The sequence below is a fragment of the Aquila chrysaetos genome, chromosome 21, assembly GCF_900496995.4.
Source record: "Aquila chrysaetos chrysaetos chromosome 21, bAquChr1.4, whole genome shotgun sequence".
NCBI classification, from domain to species: domain Eukaryota; kingdom Metazoa; phylum Chordata; class Aves; order Accipitriformes; family Accipitridae; genus Aquila; species Aquila chrysaetos.
The window spans coordinates 11546336-11574152 of record NC_044024.1 but is presented as its reverse complement, the minus strand read 5'-3'; the positions used below and the strand labels follow the sequence as shown (position 1 = coordinate 11574152).

At 40.9% G+C, this 27817-nt stretch overlaps 1 protein-coding gene across 13 annotated transcripts in view; it reads right to left on the bottom strand.

Moving 5' to 3' along the window:
• Nucleotides 1–27792, bottom strand: part of TAF1 (TATA-box binding protein associated factor 1) — a 33811-nt gene extending 6019 nt beyond the window's left edge. For 3 of the 13 annotated variants that reach the window (XM_041119149.1, XM_041119151.1, XM_041119153.1), the window contains exons 1-35: nt 27619–27792; nt 27233–27350; nt 26491–26634; nt 25411–25551; nt 24729–24970; nt 22429–22647; nt 21778–21996; nt 21389–21590; nt 20040–20156; nt 19480–19647; nt 17762–17889; nt 17550–17657; nt 16517–16690; nt 16242–16415; nt 16053–16157; nt 14448–14648; nt 13412–13553; nt 12506–12636; nt 11865–11945; nt 11304–11453; nt 11013–11132; nt 10658–10833; nt 9698–9939; nt 8213–8426; nt 7781–7946; nt 7402–7613; nt 7049–7157; nt 6743–6841; nt 5842–6019; nt 4430–4497; nt 3925–4047; nt 2695–2787; nt 2535–2619; nt 1948–2015; nt 1750–1866 (exon numbers count right to left, since the gene is read on the bottom strand). In XM_041119149.1, coding sequence (XP_040975083.1) covers nt 1750–1866; nt 1948–2015; nt 2535–2619; nt 2695–2787; nt 3925–4047; nt 4430–4497; nt 5842–6019; nt 6743–6841; nt 7049–7157; nt 7402–7613; nt 7781–7946; nt 8213–8426; nt 9698–9939; nt 10658–10833; nt 11013–11132; nt 11304–11453; nt 11865–11945; nt 12506–12636; nt 13412–13553; nt 14448–14648; nt 16053–16157; nt 16242–16415; nt 16517–16690; nt 17550–17657; nt 17762–17889; nt 19480–19647; nt 20040–20156; nt 21389–21590; nt 21778–21996; nt 22429–22647; nt 24729–24970; nt 25411–25551; nt 26491–26634; nt 27233–27350; nt 27619–27744 — 5160 coding nt within the window. In that variant the 5' untranslated portion in view covers nt 27745–27792. The other 10 variants (XM_029996754.2, XM_029996759.2, XM_029996757.2 and 7 more) reach the window with 8 other exon arrangements.
• Nucleotides 27793–27817: the final 25 nt, after the last annotated feature.

Genomic DNA, 27817 nt, shown 5'->3' with positions numbered 1-27817 from the left:
AAGTTCAAGGGAGGAGTGACAAGTTCAAGGGAGGAGCTCAGGAAGCTCTCTCCTTTAGCAAGCGCAGAGAAGGAGCAGACAACTAATAGGCAGTTCACTACTCGGGCTTCTTTTCCTCTCTCCTGACCACCAACTTGGGAAAAAAAATCAGAACAGGTAGTATGGCTCTTGGGAAGGAAACGATCAGATAGAGAGAAGAATGACATTTTTGTCCCTCATTCTCTGAGGTACTGGGATCATCCTTGATTCCATCTGATCTTCCTTGAAATGTGTCAATAGTTTAAACAACTAATCACCAATGACTCCTTTGCAGCCTGACACTTCCCATTGCCAGGAAGGTCTTTTTCTGTGATTCTTTCTTTCTTTCTCAGTTTCGGTATTCCCACCCCACTGAGTTCAATCATCATTCCTAGGAAATTCTTTCTAGCCTCCTAAAAGGCTACATTTGGCCGGGGGCGGGGGAGTGGAGATGGATGGAGGGTGTTACATACTGCCTCAAAATCGTTTGTAGCCTGCTATCCTGGCTTCAGCCATATAATCTTTGCATACTTATTTCCTAAAAAAATTTAAACTCATTTTTCTCTTAAAAATAATCTTTATAAAGATCTTAAATTGTTCCTGAACTTCAAGCCACTCTTTTCTGCTCTGACTTTACTAAAATTAAATGCAACTTTCCAGATGTAATCACACCAGACTTGTACAGAATAGAAAAACTATTGGTCTACAATTGAGATGAACAACTGCAAAGAAAGCTTTGCTCTGTCTTCCTACACTGGGTATACAACATTTGAATTTTGATCATTCAGTTATTAGCAGAGAGATCTTTCCCAAGGCTTATGAACTTCAACAGTTTTTCCAAATAAACAAAAGGCACATCTCAGACATTAGGATGACATTCCCTGAACAGTTACCTAATTTAATCACACAAATTCCAAAGGCAATTTTATTTTTCAGGAACGAATTTGCCATTCCTCGTGAAAGTTTTTTACTGAAGTTTTTCAAAACAACCAAACAGCCCAAGGCAAGAAGCAGCACTTAAAAAAAAAAGTCTAAATAGCTTATCAAACTTTGCCAAACTGTAAACACTGAAAAAGCAGTCTGTCATACAATCTCCAGTATAAATTATGCTTCCAACTTGGTCTATAAGACATACAAAATAACTGACACACACAATTGTCTGCTATAAAATAATAATGAGGAGTAAAAAATGTTATTTCCATTAGAACCAAAATAAAGAAATGTAAAGAATCTCACCAAAGAATGCAGAGCAGTTGTACTTTGCTGACCATATTAGGCAGTTTCTTTGCTCATAGCAATAAGCCTCTTCAACAATACCCCCACCAAACAGCTCTCTGGCTTCTTAGCATTACAAGTATTGATGTTTTTTCCTTATGTTCTCCTTACCTTTTCACTGCTTGCCTTCTGAGGGTTTCTCACCACTACACTTGCACAGTCTCTGAATTTCCAACAAACATTCAGTTGTACCTGACTGTACACAGCTCATTTTGAGACTGGTTTTGCAAGTTGCTTGGGAAATTACCTTCTTTGTCTTAGGTATCTCACTCTCTGAAGCATCATAACTGCTTCTCATATTTATCCTTAAAAAATAGCTGTTAGCACACCATCCAACAAGATACTCTACTAACTGCAGACAGATGGAGAACAGTGAACAAAGAGGCACCTCTAGATCAAACATCCAGGAAACTGAAACTAAAAGAGAGGAAGCAAAAACTTTGCTTGGTCACTTGCCTGTGGAGTGTAGGGACCAGGGGTCATAGGATCAAGACTTTCCAGATCTGCCTCCTCTAGTGCTGCTTCCTTAGCAGTAGAGATGTCTCTCTCAAGTTGAGTCAGGTGCTCATCATACTAAGAACAAACAAGCTTGCTAAGGTTGCAGAACAGAAAATTCAAACATACAAAAATATTACAGTAGAGTTGTCCACATACCTCAGCTAAAGTTTGGTAACAGATGTTTACAATCTCCTGGGCTGTTTTTGTGTACTGACTGTCTGACCCTGTAGTAAGAAACAAATCTCTTTATGCATTCTGACATTTGGTCAGCTCCAGCTGCTGAGACAGAAAGACAGGTTTTGATGACACAGCTCTCATGAAACAGGTCCCTAAATCCCAACACCTTGTGATCTAAGAAGAAATATAAAGCAGGGTTCACATTCAGCTAACAAACAGCAATCAGTTTGTTTCAGCATTAAAAATATGATTTAGGAGATAGGAAGGTTGTACCCTGTCAATCTCAAGGAAATTCCCAGAAACAAATCACTGAAGCAGAGATGTGTACGGAACAAGTAGAAAATCCTCCCCAATTGTAACTACCCCATTCTGCACCAGATGGTAAATAAAGCACCATGTGACTGTGAAAACATCACTGTATAAGCATCTCTCTTCTCAGCAGGAAAGGAAATCAACAATCAAGCTCAGGATTCACAGCTTCAGGCTTTGACAGCACTACTGAACAGGTGCACAGATGTATTCATTTAAGTACAGAAGGCAGCTGAAGCCTTATTTTTACCACCTACCATTGTACTTAATGCTGTTGGCAAGGATGAGGTTAACATCATCCAGGAAAGTGTCTCTGTTCTGGTATTTGTGTTTGGAGATATTCTGGAAGAGATTGTCACCCAGTAAGTAATCAAGTCTAAACATCTCTCAAGCAGCTGCTCAGTTCAAGCTACACACCTTGCGGATAGTCTCCAGATCCATTGGATTAGCAATCACTTTGTAATAATCAGGAACAAACTTTTTGTTAACTGGATGATGAAATGGCCAAGACTAAAGGAAAGAAAACAGACAAGTTTAGAAAGCTTCTGTGTAGAATTTTTTACAGTTTGAGCTACAAATTTCATAAAACAAGTCTCCAGAACTGACTAACACCCAAAATGTATGGGAAGTATTTATCACAAGGCATCTTGAATCCAATCGTTTAGCTTCGGGAGGGACAGAGAAAAAAGATCTACCAGTTGGATTTTTAACTAGGCCTGTTGATATGTTTGACAGTAGGAACATGTAATACAAAATAATAGTCATACAAAGAACTTTTCTATTTAATATAACTGTTTCCTCCACAACATAACTGCAGTGTCCAGCAAGAACACTCATTGCTTTTACAATAAGCGAAGAATATAAACCTAGGTCTGATCTCACAACCGGCGCTATGTATACCAATTTAACAGTTCATCATGGTGCGATGGCATAGAAAAACCCTAAAATCTGTTTCTAAACATCAGAAATGAGAACCTGGTGACAACAGAGAATGAAAACAACAAAGTTTTAAAGAAGACAGGCATTAAGCCCTCTCTCATTCAGTCTAACCACTACAGACTTTTGTTCCTTACTCCATTCAGACATAATATACATTATAGAAGAGTGACACTGAAATCCTTATCTGTGCAGTTTTATTTGGTAAGCTTAAGGGTTTGGGTTTTTTTCAATACTAACGAACTAGTACAACACTGGGTAAACCTGATCAATTAGAGATCAGCTTGTGTTTCGTTTGCACCTGAAAACTGTACCTTTACAGAGTGCTTCGAGATCTACCAAAGCAAGTGCTATAAGCAGCAGCAGAAGAGTATGTTTTATAATGACCATGCTTAATGATAATCAGTGACTTCATACTAATGGGATATTGACACAGGCACTATCCACGAGTGAGAGCAGCAGGAAAAAAGAACTGGAACCCAGCCTTCACTTCTGGACCTTTGCTCCAGTGAAGGGCGTGAGTACCGGTACGTCTGTGCCAGTCAGAAAATCACAGGCCAGCTCCCTGACAGAGCACACTTTTTTCTTTTTTTTCTTTTTTTTTTTTTTTCTTTTCTTTCTGTCAGTGCACTAACCACCACAATGTAAATACACAGCCACAGGACTATAATTTTGCACATCACACACACACACTCCACTCAAGATACTTACATCTGGAACTGCCATCATCTTTTGAGTGACAATGTTATCCAAAATGAAGGAAAAGGCCACTTGATCATCATCATCCAGGAGGGGATTAATTGCTTTTTCTAATCGAGCCAGTTTATCTTCCTTCTGCAATAAAAGTAAGAAACACCAGTGGCTGACCCTAGATTAATAACTGTTATTATCAGGATACTCTGTCCCAAAGAGACTTCCATTCACCTTTTTATGAAGACACTTGTATGTAAGCTATTATCCCCCTTTTATTTACAAGATAAAATAACTACAGAGTAACAAACAAGCATCTGTGTTTTGAGAAAGACTCCAATGTGAACTGTTTAAAATTGTAAAAATTCAAATACACCCTGGGGTGGGGGGAGGAGTTCCCTTATTCTTCTACTCTCCTTAAAGCCCTGTGTTTTGCCTACTTACGTCCTCTGTCCTCAAAGTCCTCAACCACCCCTGACCATCCGTCCCCTCTCCACTTTGATCACAACTCATTCACAAGACTTGCCTCTTTTAGCTTTTCATCACACAGGTCCAGCATGGACTGAGATATCTGTGTCAGCGAGTGCTTTGGCCCTGCAAACACACAGCAAGTACAGTGAGATACTCCAGCCTGATTAAAAAGGCCAATTATGTCAAAATATGACTTAATCTTTTCTCCTAAAGCATCACTGATTATAGTTCTAGCACAGTCAGGAGTATATCCTCAAGTATATTCTCAATACACACAATTACTGAAGTTTAGTATGGATTTTATATGAGAAAAGGTTATTTATAGCAAACATTCACACTTCTGGTATGCATTCTATTAAGGTTTGGGAACCCTATGAGAAAGCAGCTGTGCCTGTGGAAGACTGGCTGCTCAGCCCCCCACCTTTGTCAAACTTTCAGAGTATAAGTCATGAAATTTCTGTTTGCTTCACTAAATCCAGCCAGTGAAGCAGAACTGCTAAGGAAGGCAAGATGGACATTTAAGGAATATTCAGAAAACCACAGCTTTAAATAATGTCATGATTCCTCAGACATGGAAGCAAGTATTTGCAACAGAACTATAAAAAAAAAAATTCATTTATTAGGATAAAACAGGGACTTAGCTGTCAAAATAATAAAGGAAGCAGTAAAGGCACAAAACCAGTGCTGTCAGTGTCACCTTGAATGCTGCACAGCCCAGAAAGACTCAACACAGCTGAGAGGTTTTTTAATTTATCAAATGAATACTTTTTGGACAAAGACCTTTTTATCAGCAGTCAGAACAGAGCTGACCTATAATCACTCAATGAATCAGCACTTTTCCCCAGCAGATGCATGCTCTACTGCAGAATCTACACTTTTTGTTTTTTTAAACTAGCTTTCTGACCTTCCCAAATGGGGAAAAATTTATTGCAAATAAGAACCAAAATATGCAAAAATCATTACAGTAAACTCTACTCAAAGCTGGATGCTCCAAAAGGTGTGAACTGTTCCTATTTGTATTAAAAGATTCGTTCATTAAAGCATAATATTGAGAAAATAAGTTCACAAGTATCTCCCCACTGATCCATGTCTGAAAGCAAAAAGGAACGACACTCATTAAGTAGTCTGCTGAAAATAATGTTTTGTTTAGCTTCACCGCAGTTTGACTTAATTCATGCACCAGTGTCTTCAGTCATTGATAGGTCCATTACTGAACTTCAGTTACTACATCACAGTCATCATTTAGTTACTGGTAAATGCTAGGGTCCACTTCTTATTTATGAATTAGCTCATTAACATTAATATAGTCTTTCAGGTATATCTGGAAAAACATATGTTTATTGTTGCTACCTGACAGTGAATTTATTCTGCTTTTCTGTTGCTTTTGTTATTTCTAAAACATCTACACCTCATACATGTACAATGTATCAGCAGAAACACAGTTTCCCTGTGTTGTTAATAGCCTACCATTGTATGTAGCACTGTTCTTAACAATTAGTTCCAGATGTTCTCTGAACTCTTCTCGGGATGGGTACTGTCGCTTACGAACATTTTCACGCAGGGTCTGTAAATCCATGGGCCGAGTAATAATCTTATAATAATCTTTGACAACTTTTGGATTTACAGGTGTATGAAAGGGGTATGTCTGAGGATGAAAAGAAAACAATGAATGCTTATTACCACAGTACTAGCACAGCTAATTTCAGTTTAACCTCCACAGTTGAATAGGCACTAACGTATAAAACGTTTACAGTTTCTTAACTGCACCAGGAAAAATACGATAAGCTCAGCCCCACAGTGGCTATCACTTTCTTCTACAAAATGTTCTTTACTACCATTTTAAGAAGAAAAATCTCACAAAGAATTTTCAGAAGATATTTTTGGTTACGCAGCACAAAAGTCAAGATAGTGAACTTTAAATTCTCATTTCAACTCAAATCTTCCTTTTAATCTTTTGATTGTGCAAGTTTCTGGTGAAGTCTGGTCAGAAAGAGTGAAGTACACAATTTGCTCCAGTGCCACATATATAAAATTATTCTACATTGCTACATTCGAGTGTTATGCATCTTTTTCTGGTTTGGGGGGGGGGGGGGGGGGGGGGGGGGAATCACATCCCAGGCTTTGAATATGTATCCATAAAGAACTATTCAACATTATTTTCTCATATGGATGCTTTCACCTCAAAAAGATTCTGAACTGAGATAACTTAGGAAATAATGCACACCAACTGTATGCAGGGCAGGAGGGAAAGGGCTGGCACACCACTCATCTCAGAAAAGCCTAGCCTAATGTTGGTGTCTACAACACATAACCTACTTCAGCCATACTGCTTAAGACATAGGTTTTTGGTCTCATAGGTTAAACTTACATTAGGAAGATCCCTTATGTCATTGATGATGCCCTCCAAGATGGATGACAGTGTCACCATGGGATCTGTTCGCCGTCGGTGGATAGATTTATGAGGACGCTAAAAAAAATCAGAGGCAGAAAAATTAAGGCAGTTCCAAGATGCAAAATATTTACCCACAGAAATCCTAGGCAATTTAGTTTATTAATTTACTGGGCAGGTATCTGTGTTGCACGCGGAGGATGCACAGGAGTAGTAAAGAAACTGACCAGTTAGTACAAACAGAAATAGAGATGCTGCAATCAGCTCAGTATCACCTTCACTCACATTCAGATAATCACAGTGAACGGTTGTCCCTACTCGCCGCTTCTTCTTTGGAGGAAGCTGCTGTTTAGGAAACTTCAGGACCAGTGATTTCCTGCGAACCTCATCCGCACTAGGTGAAAACAAAAAAGTGTAATACTTTCTCTAGCCCTCTTGTGAATCAAGACCATTTGTCCCCCAGCATTGGCTCTGGTCCCATCTGCCATAATACCAAATACGCAATTGAAATACATAGTAATAGTCTATATAAAGCCCTGTCACTTTATTTCTGTGATTAATATACATATGAGTATTCCACACTAAGCTCTGAATTGTGTTTTCTTTCTACCTATCAGTATCTCTGCTTCTTCCCTTACCTCTCAATCAGTTGTTTTCCCAGGACAATTTTTGTTCCTTCTACTTTGATGAGTTCTTCATTATCATTGTGAATGACTGTTTTTTCCAGCTCTTCCTCCTGCTCCTCTGTCATTGCAACAGGATTAGAAGGTGGGGCATTTGTTTGGTAGTAAAGAGGGCAGAACTTATTAGTCCTCATATGGCCAATTGCACCACATGCTCCACATTTCAGCTGCAAAAATGTAAGAAAGATGACAGATCAGAATTCATACATAGGCTCCTAGTTTAGAGGCAAAGTATCATTAAAAGTCCCTAGTCAGGCTAGTACAACATCAGAACAAAAAACTTCTCCAATACCCAAGACCTGTTATAGCATGCTTTACATATGGATATGCTTACTTTCAAGTCTGGACGCTCTTTCATTTTCTTGGGCTTCTTTTCTGGAGGGCCCTTGAGTTTCTCTTTTTCTTGGTTCCGTTTTAACCGCCGTAATTGTTCCTGGATCCTGCGCCGCTCCTTCCGCATTTCCTCACGGTGCTGTTCATCAAATAGAGCAAACTTTCGTCTGGCGGGGGGGGAAGCCAAAATACAAGTTTTTCATCTGAGTTGATGATTTACCAGGTACTCTTCTGCCAGGTCAATCACTGCACAAAATTCATAATACCCTCCAAATGGACAGCCATTAAATCTCTCTCTCTCTACACAATTACATTGCTGGGCTTCTACACTCAATTCTACACTTCTTCATACTGCCAAAAGAATGAAATAGTCTACAGGCAAAGTTAAAAAGAACAAAAAAAAACAACAGAAAAAAAATCATATAGGTCTTACATGAACTCTTCATCCTTGGTAGTCCGTATTCGGCAGTAGGCATCAATAACAGCGGGCTTGCGAACTGTCTCGCACCTCACATATTCTTTCCCATCCTCATCTCTAAACGTGCGATAGATTTTGAGGCGGCGGCCAGTGGCAGAGGAATTAAGGCTGGTTACAGAGGCAGTGTCATCATCTTTGTGAGAGTTTGCTGAGGCTCCTGAAGCTGATGCTACAAGAGAGTGTTTTATTTACTTTGAAACATCACTGTTTAAATAGAGCAGATAGTTTTTGCTTAAAAACTTCCAAGACACAAATTCAGGAAAACCTAAGCAATAGAAGTCTTTCCCTTCCTTGTTCATGTTTTCTTATCATTACATATATCAATCTGAAACAAAAGTAACCTACTGAATTATCCACATGGATTATAAAGCCAGAAGGAACAGCTACAGTCAACAAGGACCCGCAGGTGACTAAGTGCAACCTGTAAGGCAACTGCAACATGGCCCTGCAGATTGCTTATAGTTACAGTGGTTTTGATCATAGGTATGGAGATCTGGCAGAATCTGAAGGTCAACGATTATCCAGTTCTCCAACTAGTGTTAAAACCAGTGAGCTAGCCTTGTCTCATGGGACCACAGAATCTTTCCAGCACCATCCATAACTTTGGTTGAGAGATTTTGTTCAAAATAACACTGAATATCTTTTCATAAGGCAACAATCATCAGCAAATCTTCCACATACCCCTTACTAAATTATTCCAGTAATTATGTAATTAGTGATTTATTCTCAATCTGGGTTTCCAACAGCAACAATAATGTTGTCCCAGATGCAGCAGAGCTCAACTTTGCTTATACACATACAACAAGTAACAGTGGTCATGAGCACTGTCATACAGACAGAAGTTCATTCACAGGTCAGACACTTTTACCTGCCATTTAGGGACGTGTCAAGTTCTCTGTTGGAATGCACTTAGAAAAAGCACATCTCCAGGAGATCCAAATCTGGCAGCTGCCCAATTACCTCCAAAAAACACTGATACAGCACACAGTATAAGACACTGCTATCAGCCTACATATTGTGCCTGTCTGTTTCACATACATAGCTGTGTTTACACACAAGATCCAATTAGAGTACCATAAGCTGGTTGCAGGAACTATTTGTGAACACATCTTGAGAGAACTACTCAAAAACACATACCTCCCCCCACCAAAAAAAAGAAAGGTAAACTTAAGCAGCAAGCAGCAGTGAATATCTAAAGGAATACCAGAGTAAGTTTATAGTTCAAAATAAGCAAAGCTATGGGGCAAAGAAAACACTTTAAATGCACTTTCAGCCAGTAACTGCTCAGGAGAAGGAAGAAGCCCAAGATAAGCATGTCTATACATTCTCCCTGTAAGGAATCCACACTCTCCTCTGAGAGGCCAGATCAGCACACTTTGCAGCCTGACACAAAGTTCTGCATCCCTTCCCAGGCACATTCTGGTGGTTGCAGTTACTTACATAGCCCCTTTTTGTCTCTTCTGTCCTTTTTGCCCCTCTCTTTGTCATTGCCACTGTCTTCTCCCAGAAGCATTCTTTGCAATTCCTTTCGTTCCTGCTCTTCTCTTTCCCGAGAGAGCTGAGAACTAGTTTTCTTGTTCTGTAACATATTCTCAATATTCTTTCCCATCTCTTCAAAGTCACTGTCTTCAGCTGAGCTGCTATCTGTGTCTGTTGACAGGATCTCAGTGGATTCCAGAACTCTGAAAGACGAGGCACCTTGAAAGTCACTTAGTGTCCATCCCCAACCCCCCCCAAAAAATCAGCCTGTTACCTTCCCATAAATACAAAGGTAAAAAAACCACAAAGGTTTGAAAATTAATGTTGCAAATCACTACTACAAGAATAGGCATACTATATTCCCTTCTCAGTCCTCCTGTAATCCCCATGTCCAAAAGATCATTGTTCCAAGCCAATCTTCTCCAACAAGTTCATCTCTTCATCATCAACAGTACTATATTCCCTCCCCACTCTCAGGTCTTGGGCCAGAACAAAGAATAATGCATGAATTCTTCTGGCAGTTCTTAAAGAATAGGACATAGAATTGGTAGCTGCTACCCAAGAGAGAAATGGCAAATTGTTGTTAACAAAACAAGCAAAAAAAATTTTTTTAAAAAAAAGAAAGGAAGGAAATAGGGTGGTGAACTACCGATCTGTGGAACAGTGAAACATCTCATGCCATTATACATGGCAGACTATGCAACTCATTCTACCTTTCCAAAAGGTCTATGACAGCAAGACACTAAGGCTAATGCATAAGTTTCTATTAACAGCCAAAGCCCCCTTTCTCAGTGCTGTATTTTGTGGGCCCAACCAGCTGAATCAACATCTATACCACCACATACCAGTGAGCCCCAGGCAAACGTAGTTCTGGACTTTTAAGGTGGGGTTCAAGGCTGTAAACATCACATAAGAACTTACTTATTTTGTAAATCAAAGATGCGCTGACACTCTTCTTTGTATCTCTCCTGATGTTCTGCTACAGAAAACCGAGACCCACGTGCAAATTTGCTCATAGGACCTTCCCCTGAACGAGCCTGCTCTGTAGACATTGTACGTACCACATCAATCACTTCCCAACGGGACAGCTTCTTTATCTGGAAAGAGGAAGACAGACTAGAAATGGCTTTAGAGACATACAACTGAGGTAGCTGACTGTGGATTTCAACTCCTTTCCTACAAGATCAAGAGTAGAAACCTATACATCCCTTCCACCATCAACAGCTGAATCCATTAGTGAAGAGAACTCTGTAACCTGCTCCAGGTTCACGCTCACCTCCTCTTCAGGCACTCCAAATTTACGCAGAAGCTGCTTGGCATTTTTGAGAGAAAGACGGCGCAGATCAGCATCTGTCCCAGTCACTGTCTTTTTCACTGGCTGAGGTTCTTTATCATCCTGTGCAGAGGAAGATGCAACCTATTAATGTCATCACATAATAGTCTTTCCTAGGTTCATCATCTGATATTTTCTCTTCCTGATGCCCCATATTTACTCCATTTCTCCCACATGACTTTCCATGACTTTCCAGTTATTGCTTCTTGTCCAACCCAACCTTGGGAACTATACCTTCTGCTGAGTTGGTTTGTTTGGAATCTTCACATAAGAAAATCCTTCACCACAACCGGTAGGATCTGCTACACCTGTCACTTCTAGGAGGCACTTGCCCTTCATAGCAGCAATGAAGGCTCGTGTGGTGTTCCATGGAGCTGTGCGCACCTGCCAGCAAGAAGAGAAAATGTCTTCATAATCCTGCTACCATCAAGAATTCCAAGCTTCTTATTTTGGATTCTTCCAATCATACTGAGAACTTTTCAACTGACATAATGAGGGTGAATTCCACTTCTTGATCCTTCAGCTGCCCTGATAAAACCTCTATGAAAAACCAAAGTGCTAGATAACTCACAAAAGGCATTTAAGGCAAAAAGCCTAGTCCTGAAAGGACCTGGCAAGAAGGATCCCCAAACACAGGTATATAGCTTGGCAGCAGATTTCACAGGAAAGTCACAAGAACATTTGCTCTACTGAATCCTACTTTAAATATGTCCTTTAAATATAAAGACCTCATTTCTCTCCTGCCATGCAGATTTATATATTGGCATGCATGCTCATGCATCACTCTGACAGTACCTCATCATCAATCTTCATTTGGAAATCCTCTTCATTCTCCTCTTCTGGCGCAAAGAAGGATTTCTCTCCATAACCTGCATCCTGCAGAGAAATATTAGGAAAAAATGAGAACCTAAAGTCTTAAAAAGATTACTGGAGAGAGAACTAGAAGTGTATTATGAACCTCCTGTGGAGACCTGTCATGCTGAACAAGCACACTTCCACAGACAGTTGTTTGCAGGATTCACTGTGACCCACAGTATCACAGACGGCAAACTGCCCAGTCTTTTGACAAACTCAATAACTAAATACTGCACTCAACTTCAAAAAAAAAAATAACCAGTCTCTCTCACAGCCACATACTTGTTACTTTCTGCTGTAGAGCTCCAGGTAGAAATATAAGGCCTTTCTTGTACCTTCTCTTTGCTATCTTTGAGCATAGGTAACTCAATATCTAAACAATAGGCGGTAAGAATATAATGTCCCTTTAAGAACTTAACTCTTTTTGCACAGCAGAGAACTTAGCAAGTTGCCCGGTAGTCAGGGGCCTAATTTGCCTACTTTACAGCAAAATTAGCTGTAGGCAGAAGGTGTTACCTGGCCTCACACTTCACAGAACTACTTGTCAGTAACTTGCCTTATAGCCTACAAGGCGCATTTACCTTCAGTCGCTGCTCAGCCGCAATCATGCTGTAATAAGCACAGCACTGTTCTGGGGATACCATCGCTCTGATCTCTTCCTCTGTCGGCAATCTGAAATCTGGCTTTAAAACCCACCAATTTGAGTCCATCCCTGAAAAATGCACAGATCAAACACCGAGTAGTTTCCCACAAACATTGGATGTCATCATAATCTTAAATGTATTTCAAGATTTAGTACCCTGCTGCAATCATGGCAAAAGGAGCGAGTATTACAAATCCATGACACTTAAACCACTAGAAGTGATAGTTTTTTTCATTCTGCATTTGTCTAAACCAATGCCCCCTAACTCAGTGCCTGTTATATCAGCAAACTCTGATACATTCATGCTCATTCAGTATATAAACTACATTCCAAAAGCATTTAATCCACCTTTCACTTCCTCATCTCAATCTTCACATTCTCATTCCCTGTGGCTGCCTAAAAAGCTTTGTATTACCACCTGTTTATCATTCTGCATATACAAAAATCAGAACTCAGGCTCCCAGAGCACTAGTAGACTCATGAAGACGGGACAAGCTTCTACTGGCATGTATTTGCTTGCAAAACACAACACAGCCATAGACAGAGGGAAGGGAATGTGTATGTGTTGGTGTCATACGTTGTTACTGCACGAGTAAATCACTGCCCAAAGGGTTATAAAAAAAAATGTCTAAACTGTAGTCATTTCTCACCATCAAGCACATTTGTGCCAAAAGTACACATTTATAAAAACTGGAACAAAAAAACCTATCAGATTACATTTCAGTTCTTCAAACAGATGTTTTCAAAAATGGTTTATCAGGAGGAGATGTTGCCTCTTCCTGCTCTGTTTGGAACTCCAAGAGCAGCAACAAGTGGCTGACAGCCACATAAAATCTTTCAATACCTGTGCGTTTGAAATCAGCACAAAGCTTTAGCCGCTTTCGGATGCTACTCTCCGAGTGTGAAGGAAAGGCCTTCTTGATATCCTCCATGCGAATTCTCCGAGGACGGTCTCTGCTTTTCCAGAAGAGGCGATAAATAAAAACCTACAAAACATGACTCATTTGTGATGTCCAAAGAAAGAATACAACAAACCTGCAAAGACAGTATAGACAATGCTGTTTCTAGTGACTACTTCAGACTCCCCATTGTTTCTTATAAATTTACTTAGTAAAGTTTTCCAAGCCACATGTCTGCTTCAGGTTCAGCAGTTTCGAGAATGAGATGTGGAAAAAATATTTGTCTTGAAATTTTGTATTATCACATTAGAAATGTTCATGCTTTGGTACAGAAACTTGGAACTCTGGGAACGGCAGGGATTTTCTTGCTCTGCAAATACCTCGAGTTGTATTTTTGAATTAAACTGACAGTAAATCACTAGAAATTTTCTCCAATATCTAAATTTGGGGATATTTATTTGAATGGTCACTGACAGTCCCAAAGCTTAACTGTCTCAAGATGTAGGAAATCAATGAAGACCTATGAAGCAACTCTAATTCTGTGCTATGTAATAGGACTGTGATAAGGTCCCTTCACTGCCTCTTAGTAAAATCCACGTAACTGTCATTTTATACAGCATAACCACTTCAAAGTTCATTCTAATTCCTTCAGTTTCCTACATTTTTATGTAATGTTATAACCTTTTATTTTGGCTAGTAAAAAGCCTCTATCATATACTTATCAGATAGCATACAAGTAAACAGAAGCAGCATGCTATAAATAGTTGGTTAAATGACAACCAAAATGGTCTGTATGGTCAACATCCAACTCTTGTAGTGCTCTCACCTTACAATAACAACAAAAAAAAAAAAAAAAAAAAAGAGGAGCCATAGCAGCATAATGAGCTTCTCAAATCAAGGCTATCCACATGAAGCCTGTGCCTATGTCCTAGGCTTTCTCCAAAGACCCCTCAGATCCCCAAACTGACTCTTACCACATACCTGTAGAAAATCTCTGATATGGGTGTTAGCTCGTTTCGAGTTGGGACCAGGTACTTCATAAAGCGGGCACTCCTGACCAACTACAAAAATATCCACTAATTCTCGAACATAATAGCCTTGTCGTGTCCGGATAATCAGGAAATCCGTTTCAGGCATCTTATGTAAGTAGATAGGGGCCCGGAAAAGATTGTTTTCAAATGCCTAATAAGAGAAACAAATCAAAGTCTGAAAGCCAGGTTTTCATCAAATTTTCTGTAACTCAACCTACAAAAAAGATCTTAAAAAAAAAAAAAAAACCCACAGTCATTCCAATGGTACACCTTAATTTATATCACAATATATGTAGATGTGCAGTCAGAACATTCCTTGCTTATGCAGAGAATAACCAAGGATGAAGCACAAAAGCATAAGAAAACCTAGAACAAATGCAGAAAGAGTTTGAAGGGTTCTTTGGACTGACCTTTAAGGATGTACTTTAAAAAGGGACAGAAAGAACACGTATGCAGAACAACACTATAACCACAGAAACCAGCCCAGGACACATGTACAGTCTGGGAATGGGAGAAGGCAACAGAAGCAAGGACTGAAGACTTTGCTCAGGAAAGGAGGTTGTGAGAACCTAACCAGAAAAGCAGAGAGCAGCAGAGTTGAGCATTTAAAAGTAACAAAGTTTAAATTAGCACCAAGGAGGCACTAGACTGAGCGGAACTGGAAAGACCATCCTCTTCTATAAGGGGTTTTCTCCACCTGTAGGGCTTCCACAAGCCTTACCCACTGCTACTCTCCCACACTACCCTCACCCACGTTGCAAAGCTTTCCCTGAGACGGCCCTGTCCTCACTTCAAGCTTTCCAGAAGTCCTGTTTTATCCATGATGAAGTCCCCTTAGGCTTGAACAATTAGCACTGTCAGTTCTGTGACGAATCTCCAGTATCAACCTTCACCTTACATTTTTCCTGTGGTACAGCATGGACAGAATTATTGCTGCAGCAAGAGCAGCTAGCATTATCTAAAACCAATTTATTTTTGCATTTATCATGGATTTTGTAACCCGGTGGTCCTTACGACATTCTTAATTCTTCTCCCCAACTCAACTGTATGTATTTCAACAACAGAGAAAGGCTCATAAAAGCATAAAGTCTACACACCTGACTAGTAACTGGCATCCAGCAGACAACTAGCAGTGTAATTCTCAGAAAGTACACATAAGCTTTTGCTCACACATCCTGGACCATGATAAATCCATTCTTTCTATCCCCTCCAACACCCATTTACTGAGCTTCCCAACATTCAAGCAGCTTTGACCTTCCACTCAGTCCTCTCTAATGTATTTCTAATGCCATTACAAAGCAAAGCAGCAAAGATTCACTGCCTGCAATTCTTATCATTCCTACAACAATTTTTAAAAAAATGCAAGAGAGAGATATTAAAAAAAAAAGCCAAGAACTGAATTATTATCAGTAAACAAAGAGACTTAAACTAGAAACAAAACAAAATCTATTTTTTTGGAAGTTGAGCATTATTTGTGATTCAATAAACAGGGCATGAAGCATTCTGCCTATTACTCCACGTTCAATTTTTCTCTCTTATGCTTGGTTTTTCTCACCTGCAGTAACTGGCCTGGATGCAGAGAACCCAGGAATGGAGAAGTGTGACAATAAACAGTCTCTCCATATTTACAGTCTGGAGCTCCTGGATCTTTACCAGGTTTCTGCAATGGGCAATGAAGGTGCAGTTAGCACTCAGTGAGAGGCAGAAGAAAGTCACTGTCCAACAGCAAAACCTGCATACTCACCCTTTTGTAGTAATTTTTAATCTTTGTTGCCATGCCAACCTGCATCATTAAAGGGGCATTTTCCTCACTGTATTCAGCAAGAATGAGATCTCCATCCTTGCCAGTTAGGTCCTGCGGTGTGCGCATGAAGAACATTTCACCCCCACCAGAAGCCTGACGCTCCTGCTCTCTCATCTGTGCCAGTGAAGACAGTGTTAGGAAAACAGCACATCAAACAGATCTGCTGCGCAAATGGAGCCACAGCAGACATCAGATACAGAGAAAAATAACTGTACCTTGGCTTTCTTTTTTATGTGCTTCAGCAGAGGTTGCACAGCATGGGGCCCTGGTTGGGACAAGGCACCAAAAGAATATTTCTTCAAGGGAGGCCGATGAAATTGTCGGAGCTTCATAGGACCCATATGGGTGGGAAAGAATGGCTGGCGAAGTTCCACTGCTGGGATAGAGTGCTAACACAGGAACAAAATGTGTGTTAAGAATGACACGTATCATCTCAAAACCAAGATCATCCTCCTATCCTGCTAACCCTTATATAACAGAACCTCGTAATATTTTTAGGTCTGCTAGCAGTAATACTAGTGCATTGAAACTCACTTGTTATCATACATGTTGCCTTTTGAGGGAAGGTGCTTAGGTCCATATATAGATCTTTCCTTTCTGTACAGAGATGACTTTAATTTTACTATTTCAAATGGTACCCCATGAGAGAATTTTTTTATTAACTAGGAGCATGCAAAGCCATTATCCCTATCAGTGGGAGAGAAGAGCATTTGGAATTACATACATTTTTCCCATTACAGAAGAGGTTGGAATCAGATTAGGTTTTAGAAGAGGTCACTGAATACCACAATGAAGGAGGGGAAAAAAAAAAAAAAATCACCTCTTCACCTAGGGCTAGTGAGTAGTAGTTCAAATTCATCATTATCTGAATTATTTTTATAATATCCAGATTAAAACACACACTAGTAGCAGAAGTACAGCCTCAACTCTTGACTATCTGCACCACTTTCCCCTCCTCCCACTACTGCTTCAGAAAGAGTACTACAGAAAGAGACACCAAACAAAAGCATGGCAAGTACGATACAGCAAGATCTAGCAACTAAACCTCAGTTTGATGGAGCAATAAAGAAAAGTTAGTTCCTTCCCTCTAATAATTTTAATTAATTATTAAAAATCTCCCTCATGAACACTTACCTGACCTGCTGCAATCTAAATTCTGGTTTTCTACAAATCCGAAATCATACTCAGGTAGAAACCTCCTACCAAGACACTCTATCTATCTCTCACAGCCAAGATTCCTGTGACTACCTGAATGATGTTGCCTCCAAAGGTTCCTCGAAGTCCCTGCTGTTTGGGGTAGTAAAACTCATCATTGGAGAGGTTCCAGGGATCCTTCACCTCTGGCTGAGACATGTTCTAATTCAATATTAAACACAAAGAGAGAGGTATTAAAAAAAAAAAAAAAAAATCACCCCTTCCACATCATTCCCAACCTGCAAGGTGCTAAAGCTTATGCTGACCTGCTGTGGTTCTTCCTTGATGACACCTGTTTTTCCCAACAGGATTCGACTCTTCTTTAGAGAAGATTCTTTTTTGTTCTCCTTGGATGGAGAGTTCAAAGTCATTTCTTCCTTTTCATCAGGAATTTCTAAAAACACAAGCAATCACACTTGTAGGGCACTTGTCCTAGGGTTCCCTTTTCAGCACTGCAACCTCCTACTGAGCTGCAGCTTGGTCCAGATGTTTTAGCCTTTTTGTTCAGTTTCTGGGTTGACTCTCCTCCTTCTACACTCCTCCCCCTTTTCCTCCACACAGGTTAATATGAAACAAGCTCAACAAACACAGTAAAGTTCCATGCTTAAATCTCTACCTTACCTTCTTTCAGCAGTGAGCAGATTTGCGTGGGAGGAGGGTGATTGTGGGGATTGTTTGGGGTATCCACTGCTCAACACAAAATTTACTAATAATCTAATCAATGAAAGTACAAGAAATAGCATCTGTTCTGCCAAAGCTATTCTAAAGAGTTGAGAGTCAAGGCAACAGGAATGCCAATACTGTTTCCCAACTACATATATTAATAATCCTTTTCTTCCCCATATATATACAACACAAAAGTGAGTCTGAACCCAAAAATAATATGGACCTGAACCAAAAAGGGATTCCTGAAAAATTCCAGGAAAGTAGTATGAATTTTAAAAGTTAGCAATTTGTGAAGCATGGATTCTCCAAGTAAGATTTTCACACAAGAAGCAGGGCCTAGTGACATGGGCTTGGTAAACACTATATCAACTTCATGGGCAGATGTCATGTCACCTGATATAAAATAAGAATGGGTTCACCTTTGTCACTAATCTGCAATTTTGTGGTGTATTTCAGACTTGGAAAGAAAACACTACAAGTCTGTTTGTCTTTACTTTAACCAAGTTCAAATTAAGAGTGATTTTCAAGGTTGCTGACTAATACCAAAACATTCCAATCAATACATAAAGAATTCTTAGAACTGACACACTTTCCTGAGGAAGGAAATGTAATCCAGGCCATGTAAAATTGTAGCAAGATATCCTTATCTTTAAATTACATAAGGCTGCTTGAAGATTACCAACACACAGATCTAAGAGAAAGTGGTGATTTTAGTGGTCCAAATAAGACAAAAATCTCTCCAGCTTATAGCAATATAAGCAGGGAGTACATTCATATCAAACTCCAGGAATACTAAGTTTGTAGCAGCAACAAAAATGCTGACAGGTATTATGCAAAGTCATTGCTCCCATGTGCCATTACCATAGCCTAAAAGAGGCTTAAGGAATCTGATTCTTCAGGCTCTGAATACAAGCCATGCTGAGAATGGCATGGGCTAGTTTGTGGTTTACTTCTCTACATTCCCTCTTCGAACCAGCATGCATGCAAGTAAAATTAAGACAGCCGCTTCTAAAACACACTGAGAGTCAGATTAATTATGTTAAATTTATGTTTCAGGGCATTAACTTTTACTCTTCTGTTACCGCTTTTAACTTGGGAGCTGAACGTATGTACCACACCATTAGAGAGTTATTAGCACTGCTGCCTTCTGCTTAGGCCTTTGATTACTTGCAAATTATCTTCAAAAGGCAGAAGAAAGAAAGGCTGTAAGTATTGCCCCAGTCCATTTATTTCCATTACAGTGTGACTATAAATCCTTGCTTCCATTTCCACTTGTCTTTTCCCGTTTGAGCCAAATTTCTAGATGCCATAAACATACCTAGAATTATGTTTTCATCGTTTGGATCAAGTGTTAAGACAGGGGGATCCAAATAGGTTTCCATTGCCTGATCATCCCAGATGATATTGTCTTCCCAACGGCCATACACTAACTCTTCATTATCAATTGGGAAAATAGAGTACCAGGGCTTGTCTTCATCCAGGGAAACTGCAACAATCATAAGGTAGAATCCTTAAGAGTTTTATACACTACCTTAGCAGAAAACCATTTCAGAGCTCATCCCCACATCTTATTCCCTCAACCTTCCCCATCTTTCAGGGCTTTCTGAGGCAGGACCTCTAAAAGGCAAAAGAAAACTTGGAAGCGAAGAGGAAGCAGAGCCCCAAGTCTGAGCTCTACCAACACTTATTTGCTCCGTTGAAACACAGAGAACCTCCAAGAATGAAATAGGGCCTCTAACAGGTTTTAGAGCAAACAAGTATCCGTGTTATCTACACCTTGTTGCCAAAAAAGGACCCTGCTATTACATAGAACACAAGTCTATAGAGAAACACGTCACATACACCTATTCATAGGCCAAAGATTGACATCCTCATTACCTTGCTGTTCAGGGGCCTGCTTTTCTTTGCCCTTTGCTATACCTAGGACTCCTGCTACATTTGGTTTCTGTGCTAGTGGAATTGGTGGATTAAGTAAAGAGCCGCTTCGGTTCAAACCTAGAGAAAAGAAAAACAAAAGTAAGGTTAGCTTGAGTGGGAGGGTTAGAGAACATTGCACTGCCTTAAATCAAAACTTGAGGGTTGCATGGAGAATGATTTCCAGCCTTAACCAGGATGGGCCTGCTGCTCCTATCACAAAGAGCGTCACGCGTCATTAGTACGGGTAACCCTTACAAAAACACGTTCGCCCACAGCTTACTGCTGGAGTCTACAGCCTCTTCAAAGTTATGTTTGGCTTGCTTTGCATATGCTGCATGACAATGCATAAGGAGCATTTCTACATGGTCCCTATAAAAGTGAGAGGCCTTAAGCAGACAGTTGCCATTGACAGAACAGTTGGCCTGGCCTCCAGCAGCTTCCTGTCTGATGTCAAACTGTCATAGAAAAAAGGATGGCCAAGCAGACCTCAAGGAATTGTTCTGTGGAGGCAGCTTCTCCCAACTCACCTATGCTCACATCACTTATGTCACTTAAGTTAATGCTTCTGGAAGGCGTAAGACCTAATGCATGTGAACAGACCAACCATGTTTAACATGTTACTATAGCTTTTCACGGGACTCAAACACAGCGAGTCCGGGTCTGGATAGCTCAGGCACAACTGTGCTGAAAAGAAAATTGTTATAAAAAGCTATCTCCGATTCACCTACCCAAATCCTCAGAGTGTATTGTACTCTCAGCTAAACAGTAAAGGATTGACACTAGTACCCAATAAAGATCTGATATTCCCATTAGTCTCTCCTTGCAGAAGCAGGGTAAAATATAACAAACAGATGATAAACAGTCATTCTACACAATTCTGTCTAAGAGAAGACTCAGGCTTGTAAGAATTGTTACTTCCTATCTAGAAAAAACAGAATACCATTATTAGTTCAGGAGAAACTTCAGAAGACTTTCACACAATTCTTCCAATTAAAAGAAAAATATAAAAAAAATTCCATTGGCCTATAAATAGTAGACATCCTAAGTGTAGCATTGCTTGATACTAATGTAGATGGATCTAGCATCTGGTATTCCACATGGAGAGAAGAAAGCCAGAGCTGATATTTTCTTTAACAGAAGGGACCTACTCTGTTTTTTGGAAAGAAAGAGTCTCAGAATTCTGAGCAGAGCTGTGATTTTGCCAAAAAACATTCCCTAGCAGGAAGAATTATGTTCTGTATTTGAGACGAAAGCATGCAATGAGTCAGCTCAGCTACAGCAAGTACAATTCATATCAGACCATCAATTACCTTGTTGGGCATTGTATGCAGTGGCATTTCTAGTCATGCTGGATGGCAGCCAGCCTGCCAAACTTGCCCGCTGTGTCTTAGTCCCTTTGTGCTTGACATCTTCTCCATTCCAGATAACGTCGTCCTCCCATTGGAGCTGTGTCACCATAAGGAAGTGCTCATCAGCTAGCAGATCATCCTTCTCATCCATCAACCCTGCATCCTGGAAGGAAAGAACAGTTGCTTGAAGACCTGCATCCACTTCACACTTTCAAACTAAAGGAGGAAAATTAGAAGTCTCATTTTGTATGGTGCACAACCATCCACCGGCCCATCGCCAAGCTCTCATTGTGCAGCAATCCCCAGTGCCACACACACCTCCACACCTTCCCCCGCAGTTCCCCTCTCACCCCCTCATCTGTGTGTCCTTTAACCTCCTGCTCCTTCTTCTCTTTCAGCTTGAAACCATAATCAAATCCACTGCCATCTTCAGGGATCCCCAGCATATCATACCAGAGCTGTGCTGGGCCATAGCGCCACTCTGCCACTTTAGGCTTTGTATCTGCCACTTTGTCTGTATCACCAGTTGACTGGGAAAATTTCGATTCCACAGGTGCCATCATGGTAATCTGAAGCACAGCAAAGGAGGGAATGGTTACACTGATGGTCAATCTAAGTGTCAGCAAAAGGTTTCTTCCTTCCAGGTTTCCCACCTTATTCTCGGAGGAGAAAAGTATTTCTAAGAAGTGCTTTTCCATACTTACTAGCTGCCTTAAGAATGTTCTGCAATTAGACTTCCAAGAACACAGAAATTTCTTCTTGATACAAAGAGGATAAGCTCTCCTATTGATCTTGTACCACGGACGCAGCCTTCTCAGTAAGAAGCAACCACCTGAAGTCACTGACTAGTATCTGGAGAAGAGCTTCTGCACAGCTGGAATACAAGCCAACCCTGTCCTTTTATTCTGGAGGAAAAGCTCTTTACTCTAAAAGTCACTGTCCAATCCACTACTACCCCCAGTGCTAGGTGGCGACCCCCCTCTAAGTCTCAGATATCCCACCTCATCATCTGAAAGGCACTGCTCAGGAGGGGGAGGAGCAGCAAACTCATACTCCCAAGGAGATTTTCCTTCCATTCCACTCTCAACTACAACTTCACCCTCCTGTATCTGCACTTCTTGTGCCAACTCCCGATGTTTCTTCTTGCGTTTCCTTCGGGCACTACGCCAAACCGATGGAACATTCTTTCCAGGGCCAAAGAGACGCAGGAAACGCAGCACCTATAACACAAAAAAACAAGAGGGTCAGAGAAAAAAAAAACACTGTGGAATGCTTGTCTGTCTTTCTCTCACCTGAAAAGCAGTAATGAGAGAGAGCACTCTGAAATTCAGAAGCTTGGCCTGTACTACAATCCCAACCCCTGATGCAATCAACAATCTCTTGATTATACTTGAAAAAAAGTTTCTGATCCATCCATTTGATGGATCCTTCCTTTTCAAACAGATTTGTTCTTAATTTCAGACACAAAGAAACTTAACAGAGGGAAGAAAGATTGCCTTTACATATTGGGCATGTGCTAAGACACCACCTGGAAATAATCACTTTCATTTTGAACAATCCACAACCTTCAGAAAGACACATGGAGATTGAAGAAGAGCTGATAAAATTACTAGCAAAAGAGACAAAGCTAGAAGACAGATAAAGCAGAGATTTCTTAAACTACCAGATAAAAACAAATACCATGGTCCAGAAAGAATACACCCATTTTTATTTCCATCATAATGCAATTCCCCTGTATGCATACAGCATACCTCCAAAACATGCACTAATGACAATGACAAACTTTCTCTTCTGTTTCTTCTACAATTATGATTGCTGTTTTTTAAGCACTGATAATTGTTTCTTCAGAGCACTCTTGTAAAGAGGGAAAGCATTATTCCCAAATTAACTGACAGATTTAGGAAACAGGAATTAGAACCAAGATTTGTAAAGAAACATCCTATTAATGCTCCCTGTTAATCTGTTAAAATGATCCCCAAAGGAAATAATGTTTATATGACCACTCTGTCCATCTCTGCCCACATGCACGTTATCCTTCTTCCCAACACTCCCCCAGATTACTTCTGAACCCTTTGGCCAGTTTCAATGACCCTTCACCAAGGGCAAAGGCCTCAGACATAGTTGAGCTGCTAACAGTTTAATGAAACACAAAGTCTGCTTCTCCAAATGCTATTTTAAGTGGTTTCATCAAGAAAAACAGTGCTACATTAACATGCACATTCTCAGACATGAACCAATCCTCATAGCCCAATCTACAGCATTTCAGGCTTTCCCAGCTCTAGTGCTCATGAATTAATTATGAAAAGTGCTCAGCATTAACAGCTTGCACTGATTTCTACACCCACTGGGCACATTCAACACTGAACCAGTCCCTGACATTACATACTGAGCACCAAAGAAGTGAATACACCAACTGATACAAAATACAGTAACACAGGAAACCAAATTTGCAAAAGCCAAGAGAGCAGCCAGAAGGCTAACTTCTGTGTTAGAGCCTCACCTAGATTTCTAATAGACAGAGGTTAGCTAAATCATTACAACATGACATTTAATTATGCAAATTGCTCAGCTCCTTACACAAAGCCTGTGATGGAGGCACACATAAAACCAAGTTATCTTGGCTCACAACCATCTGTTTGACAACTCTAAGCTCATCTTTATTCTCCTTCCCGTCCCACATTTTCTCTCCTCTTGACAGCTTTAAAACTTTCAAAATAATTATTGAAATACATCGACTACATTTGCTATTCCTGAGCATTTAGGAAACTAACTACCGTAATGAATTCGCTTTGTGCAAAAAACAATCATCCTTTCAACCAACTTGTTACTGAGCTAATTTCTGATCCATACTCAGAGCAGTTTTGAGGGAGGATTAAGTAAAGGATACAGATCACAAGTTGTTTCAGGAAAAGCACACCAAGTTCAGGACAGCATGAAAGGAGGAGCAAATATTTGCCAGAAAAGCCAGAAAGCAGACAGATTAGCACTATGTTTTTTAACCATCTGGCAAAAGTATTCTCTACTACCTCAGAAAAACAATTTTCACAAATCAACAGGCCTGTGCTATGGTCTTACAGAACAGCAAAATATTATTTCACACCCTGATTTATACAATGCTTTTTAAAAGGATCCTGCCTGTTAAGCAGTCTGGAAACAGCAGCACACAGGAACTAAAGAAAGTACTGAGGTGAGCAAGAACATCTATGCGATTACTTACTACATACCCTTAACACTATACAATTCATATTTAGAGGGCTTACATGATACAGTTTCTGTCACTTCCACATATCTCTTACAATACCTTGCCTGGTCGAAATTCCGGGAAGAGCTCTGTAACACTTGGCAACTGTTTGGTAGCATCTCGCTGCATGATTCCTGCAAGAGGAAGTGTGAGTTTGCCTTCCTTGGATTCTGCCTGCCTGGCTTCTTGAGGTCCCATCTCTGACTCAGAATCAGAGCTGCTGCTGAAATCCACCTTGTCGGAGGCAGCAGAGGAAGGAGCAATGATGGAGGGCAAAATGATACCGTCTCCATCTTCAGATACTACAATAGAACAAGCACCTTATAAACAAACAGGTTTCCTCCCTGTCCCCTAGTAAAACCCCATAATGCCACATCTATTGTTTATACCAAGTTATGCAAAAATTAAGCCTCTGCAGGAGTTATGAGTACCATTCTGGTTTAACCTTTCATTTTATCCTAAGCGTTCCAGGTGCATTTCCCAGCCACAACTGAGAGGATGAGATAAAAAAGCAGTTTCATTGTCAATATCAGTATTTTAACAATCACTGGAAATATTTCCCCCTACGTTTCAGACAATCCTATAACACTGCATAACAGGGCAAAGACCCACCTTCAGATGCAGTCTGCAGACTGAATTTTGACGATGTGTGGTGCTTGCCGCAGAATGAACTGCTACACAGCAGTGTTTGCTTCCTTCAGACATTCATATTGCCAGAGAGAAGAAGAAAGTCTTCACTCACCAGTGGCAGCTGCATCCTTTTCATCTTCTTTCTTTCCAGGTACTGGAGGTGGTGGTGGCGGCGGCATCAACTTGGAATCAATATCTTCACAGTCAGCATCGTAATCATCTTCATCTTCATCTAACCAGTCAGGAGACAAGACTGCATATTAAGCAGACAATAAAAGGGAACCAGGCACCCTTCCCATTTATACTCTCTCACACCTGTCCCAACCTGATAAGAAAATCATGTCTTCTCATTAGTAAGGAGACCATTCTCATTTTGTAACTAGATGCAAAACTCTTACAAGTTCAGCTTTCTGCACAAACTCATTTGCAAGACTGAAATTTAAGACAGAGTGGGAAGGAGGGAAAAAGGCAAATTGACAGCAAGATGACTGAAGCACTTAAAATATATATATATATTCTGCTATCACCTCCCCTTATTCACACTGTGCAGAGAAAATAAAGCTGCTAAAGAAGTAAGAAAAATGTGATTAAAAAGCCCAAATACCTTTACAGACCACTAACCACAATATGTCAACAGAAAGGTTAAGTGTAAGGTACCTTTAAGGAATATGCAAAGATTTAGCATTTACACCAGCAGCTACTGAAAGGGAAAAGCTGCATGCTTTTGAAAATCTGTTCTAGGCCAGACAGAGAGCCCTGGGACTGACAAAAGAACCAAAGTCCCTTCTGCAGAAAGTAATTTCAGAAAAAGGATTCAAGGGTAAAACAGGAGAGAGATATTAAGATTGAAGTGACTCTCTAAGGGATCAGGACCTTATGTCTATCTTTGAGCATATCTGAGAAGCACCTAGCCTCCTGCATAACCCTCTACCAAAGAACACAGGTTAAAGAAATATGAGCAGGTATTGGGTATTCTCTGCAGGGGATCCCAGAGCAAAAGGAGGATCCTGGTTTCTCTTCTGACTATAGTTTAACAAGGAACTAATTCCTTTATAAAAGGAAGATATCAAGCAGTGGCTTGATCCAGTGAACAGAGTTTCACAAAAACTTATATTGGATTCTTGAAGCAAGAAGTGAAAAGGCACAATGTCACCCTTATAAGAGACTATCAAGGCCCATTGACCCAAAATACCTTCTACAGCTAGAGCTGTAACACTACCTGGTCTTCGAACTGGCTGCAGGCTGCCCATTGCCTGCTTATACCTACGGCTCTCATCTTCTGCCACTTCATTAATATCTGAATAATCAACAGCATCTTCTGTGCTCTTAACCCAGCCTAGAAAGAAAAGAAATCCAGTCACACAAAACTTTATCCTAATATATATTACTAACTTCACACTTCACTACGTACATATGAATCCCTTCCTATGCTTCCTTTTCTTAGAGGAACAAAACCATCTGATTAACATCTCCCATCGGAGTATTTTCCCCCTCATTCCAACCAAAAGCTCCAAGAGCTCCAAATTTCCCCTAGATATTGGTAAGTAACCAACTTTAGCACAAGGAACACCTTTCACTTCCTCAGTGAAACTGTTCAAGCTCAGAAATAAAAAAAGACATAATAATGCTGTGCACTAAACAGGCTTGTTTAACACAGGGGAAAACACAGAATAAACTTATTTATGAGGGAGAAGAGACAACTGAAAAAAAAAAAAAACTTATAAAAAATGAGAGAGCACAAGTGCAAAAGTGACCAGGAGATAATGTGGGGTTCACTCTGGCAAGAAGGCAAGGCCTTTGCCAGAGGACCTCTGACCAGATAACATCGTATTCCTTGCAGTCCCAGATGACCTGGGTGCATTTCTTTCTCTCCAGTACAAGCTCTGATCCTGCAGCCCCTCTGTCGTTTAACTGCAGGTACCCCAGTGCCTAACCTTCCTCATCCAGGTGGGCTCCATCAGCCTCCGGGCTGTCCTCCTCGCTGGCTGTGATCTCAGTGATCAGGTTGCCCAGTCCCAGCACACCCAACCCGGCCAGGTGCTTCTTGGATTCCTGGAGAGACCAGAGCCACGACCCAGCTGGGAGGCTCCGCCCGCCAGGCCGGGCCGACACGAACCCCCTAACCCCCTGCTCGGTCCCGTCCTGGCGCCCGCAACCGACACTTCCCCAGGCCTGCCCCGGAGCCTGGCCCACCGACGCCTCCTCCCTTGCCCGCCCCGAAACCGCGCCGCTGGGAACCCGGTTCCTCTCCCGTCCCTCAGCCCACGCCGACGGCAGGGCAGGGCCGAAGCGGCGTCTTCCCGGAGCGACACAGCCCTACCTTGTCGAGGACGCTGTCCCCCTCCAGCTGCCCCGCCTCATTGATGTTGCCGAAGAGAAACCCAGCCAGCGAGAAGGGCTCGGCGCGGCCGCCATCCGCCTCCTCCTCGCTCTCCGAGTCTGACATCGCGCCGATGCCGACCCGGAACCGGAACCGCGGCCCGGCCGCGACCTGAGGCAGCCGCCGCCACCCCAAGCCG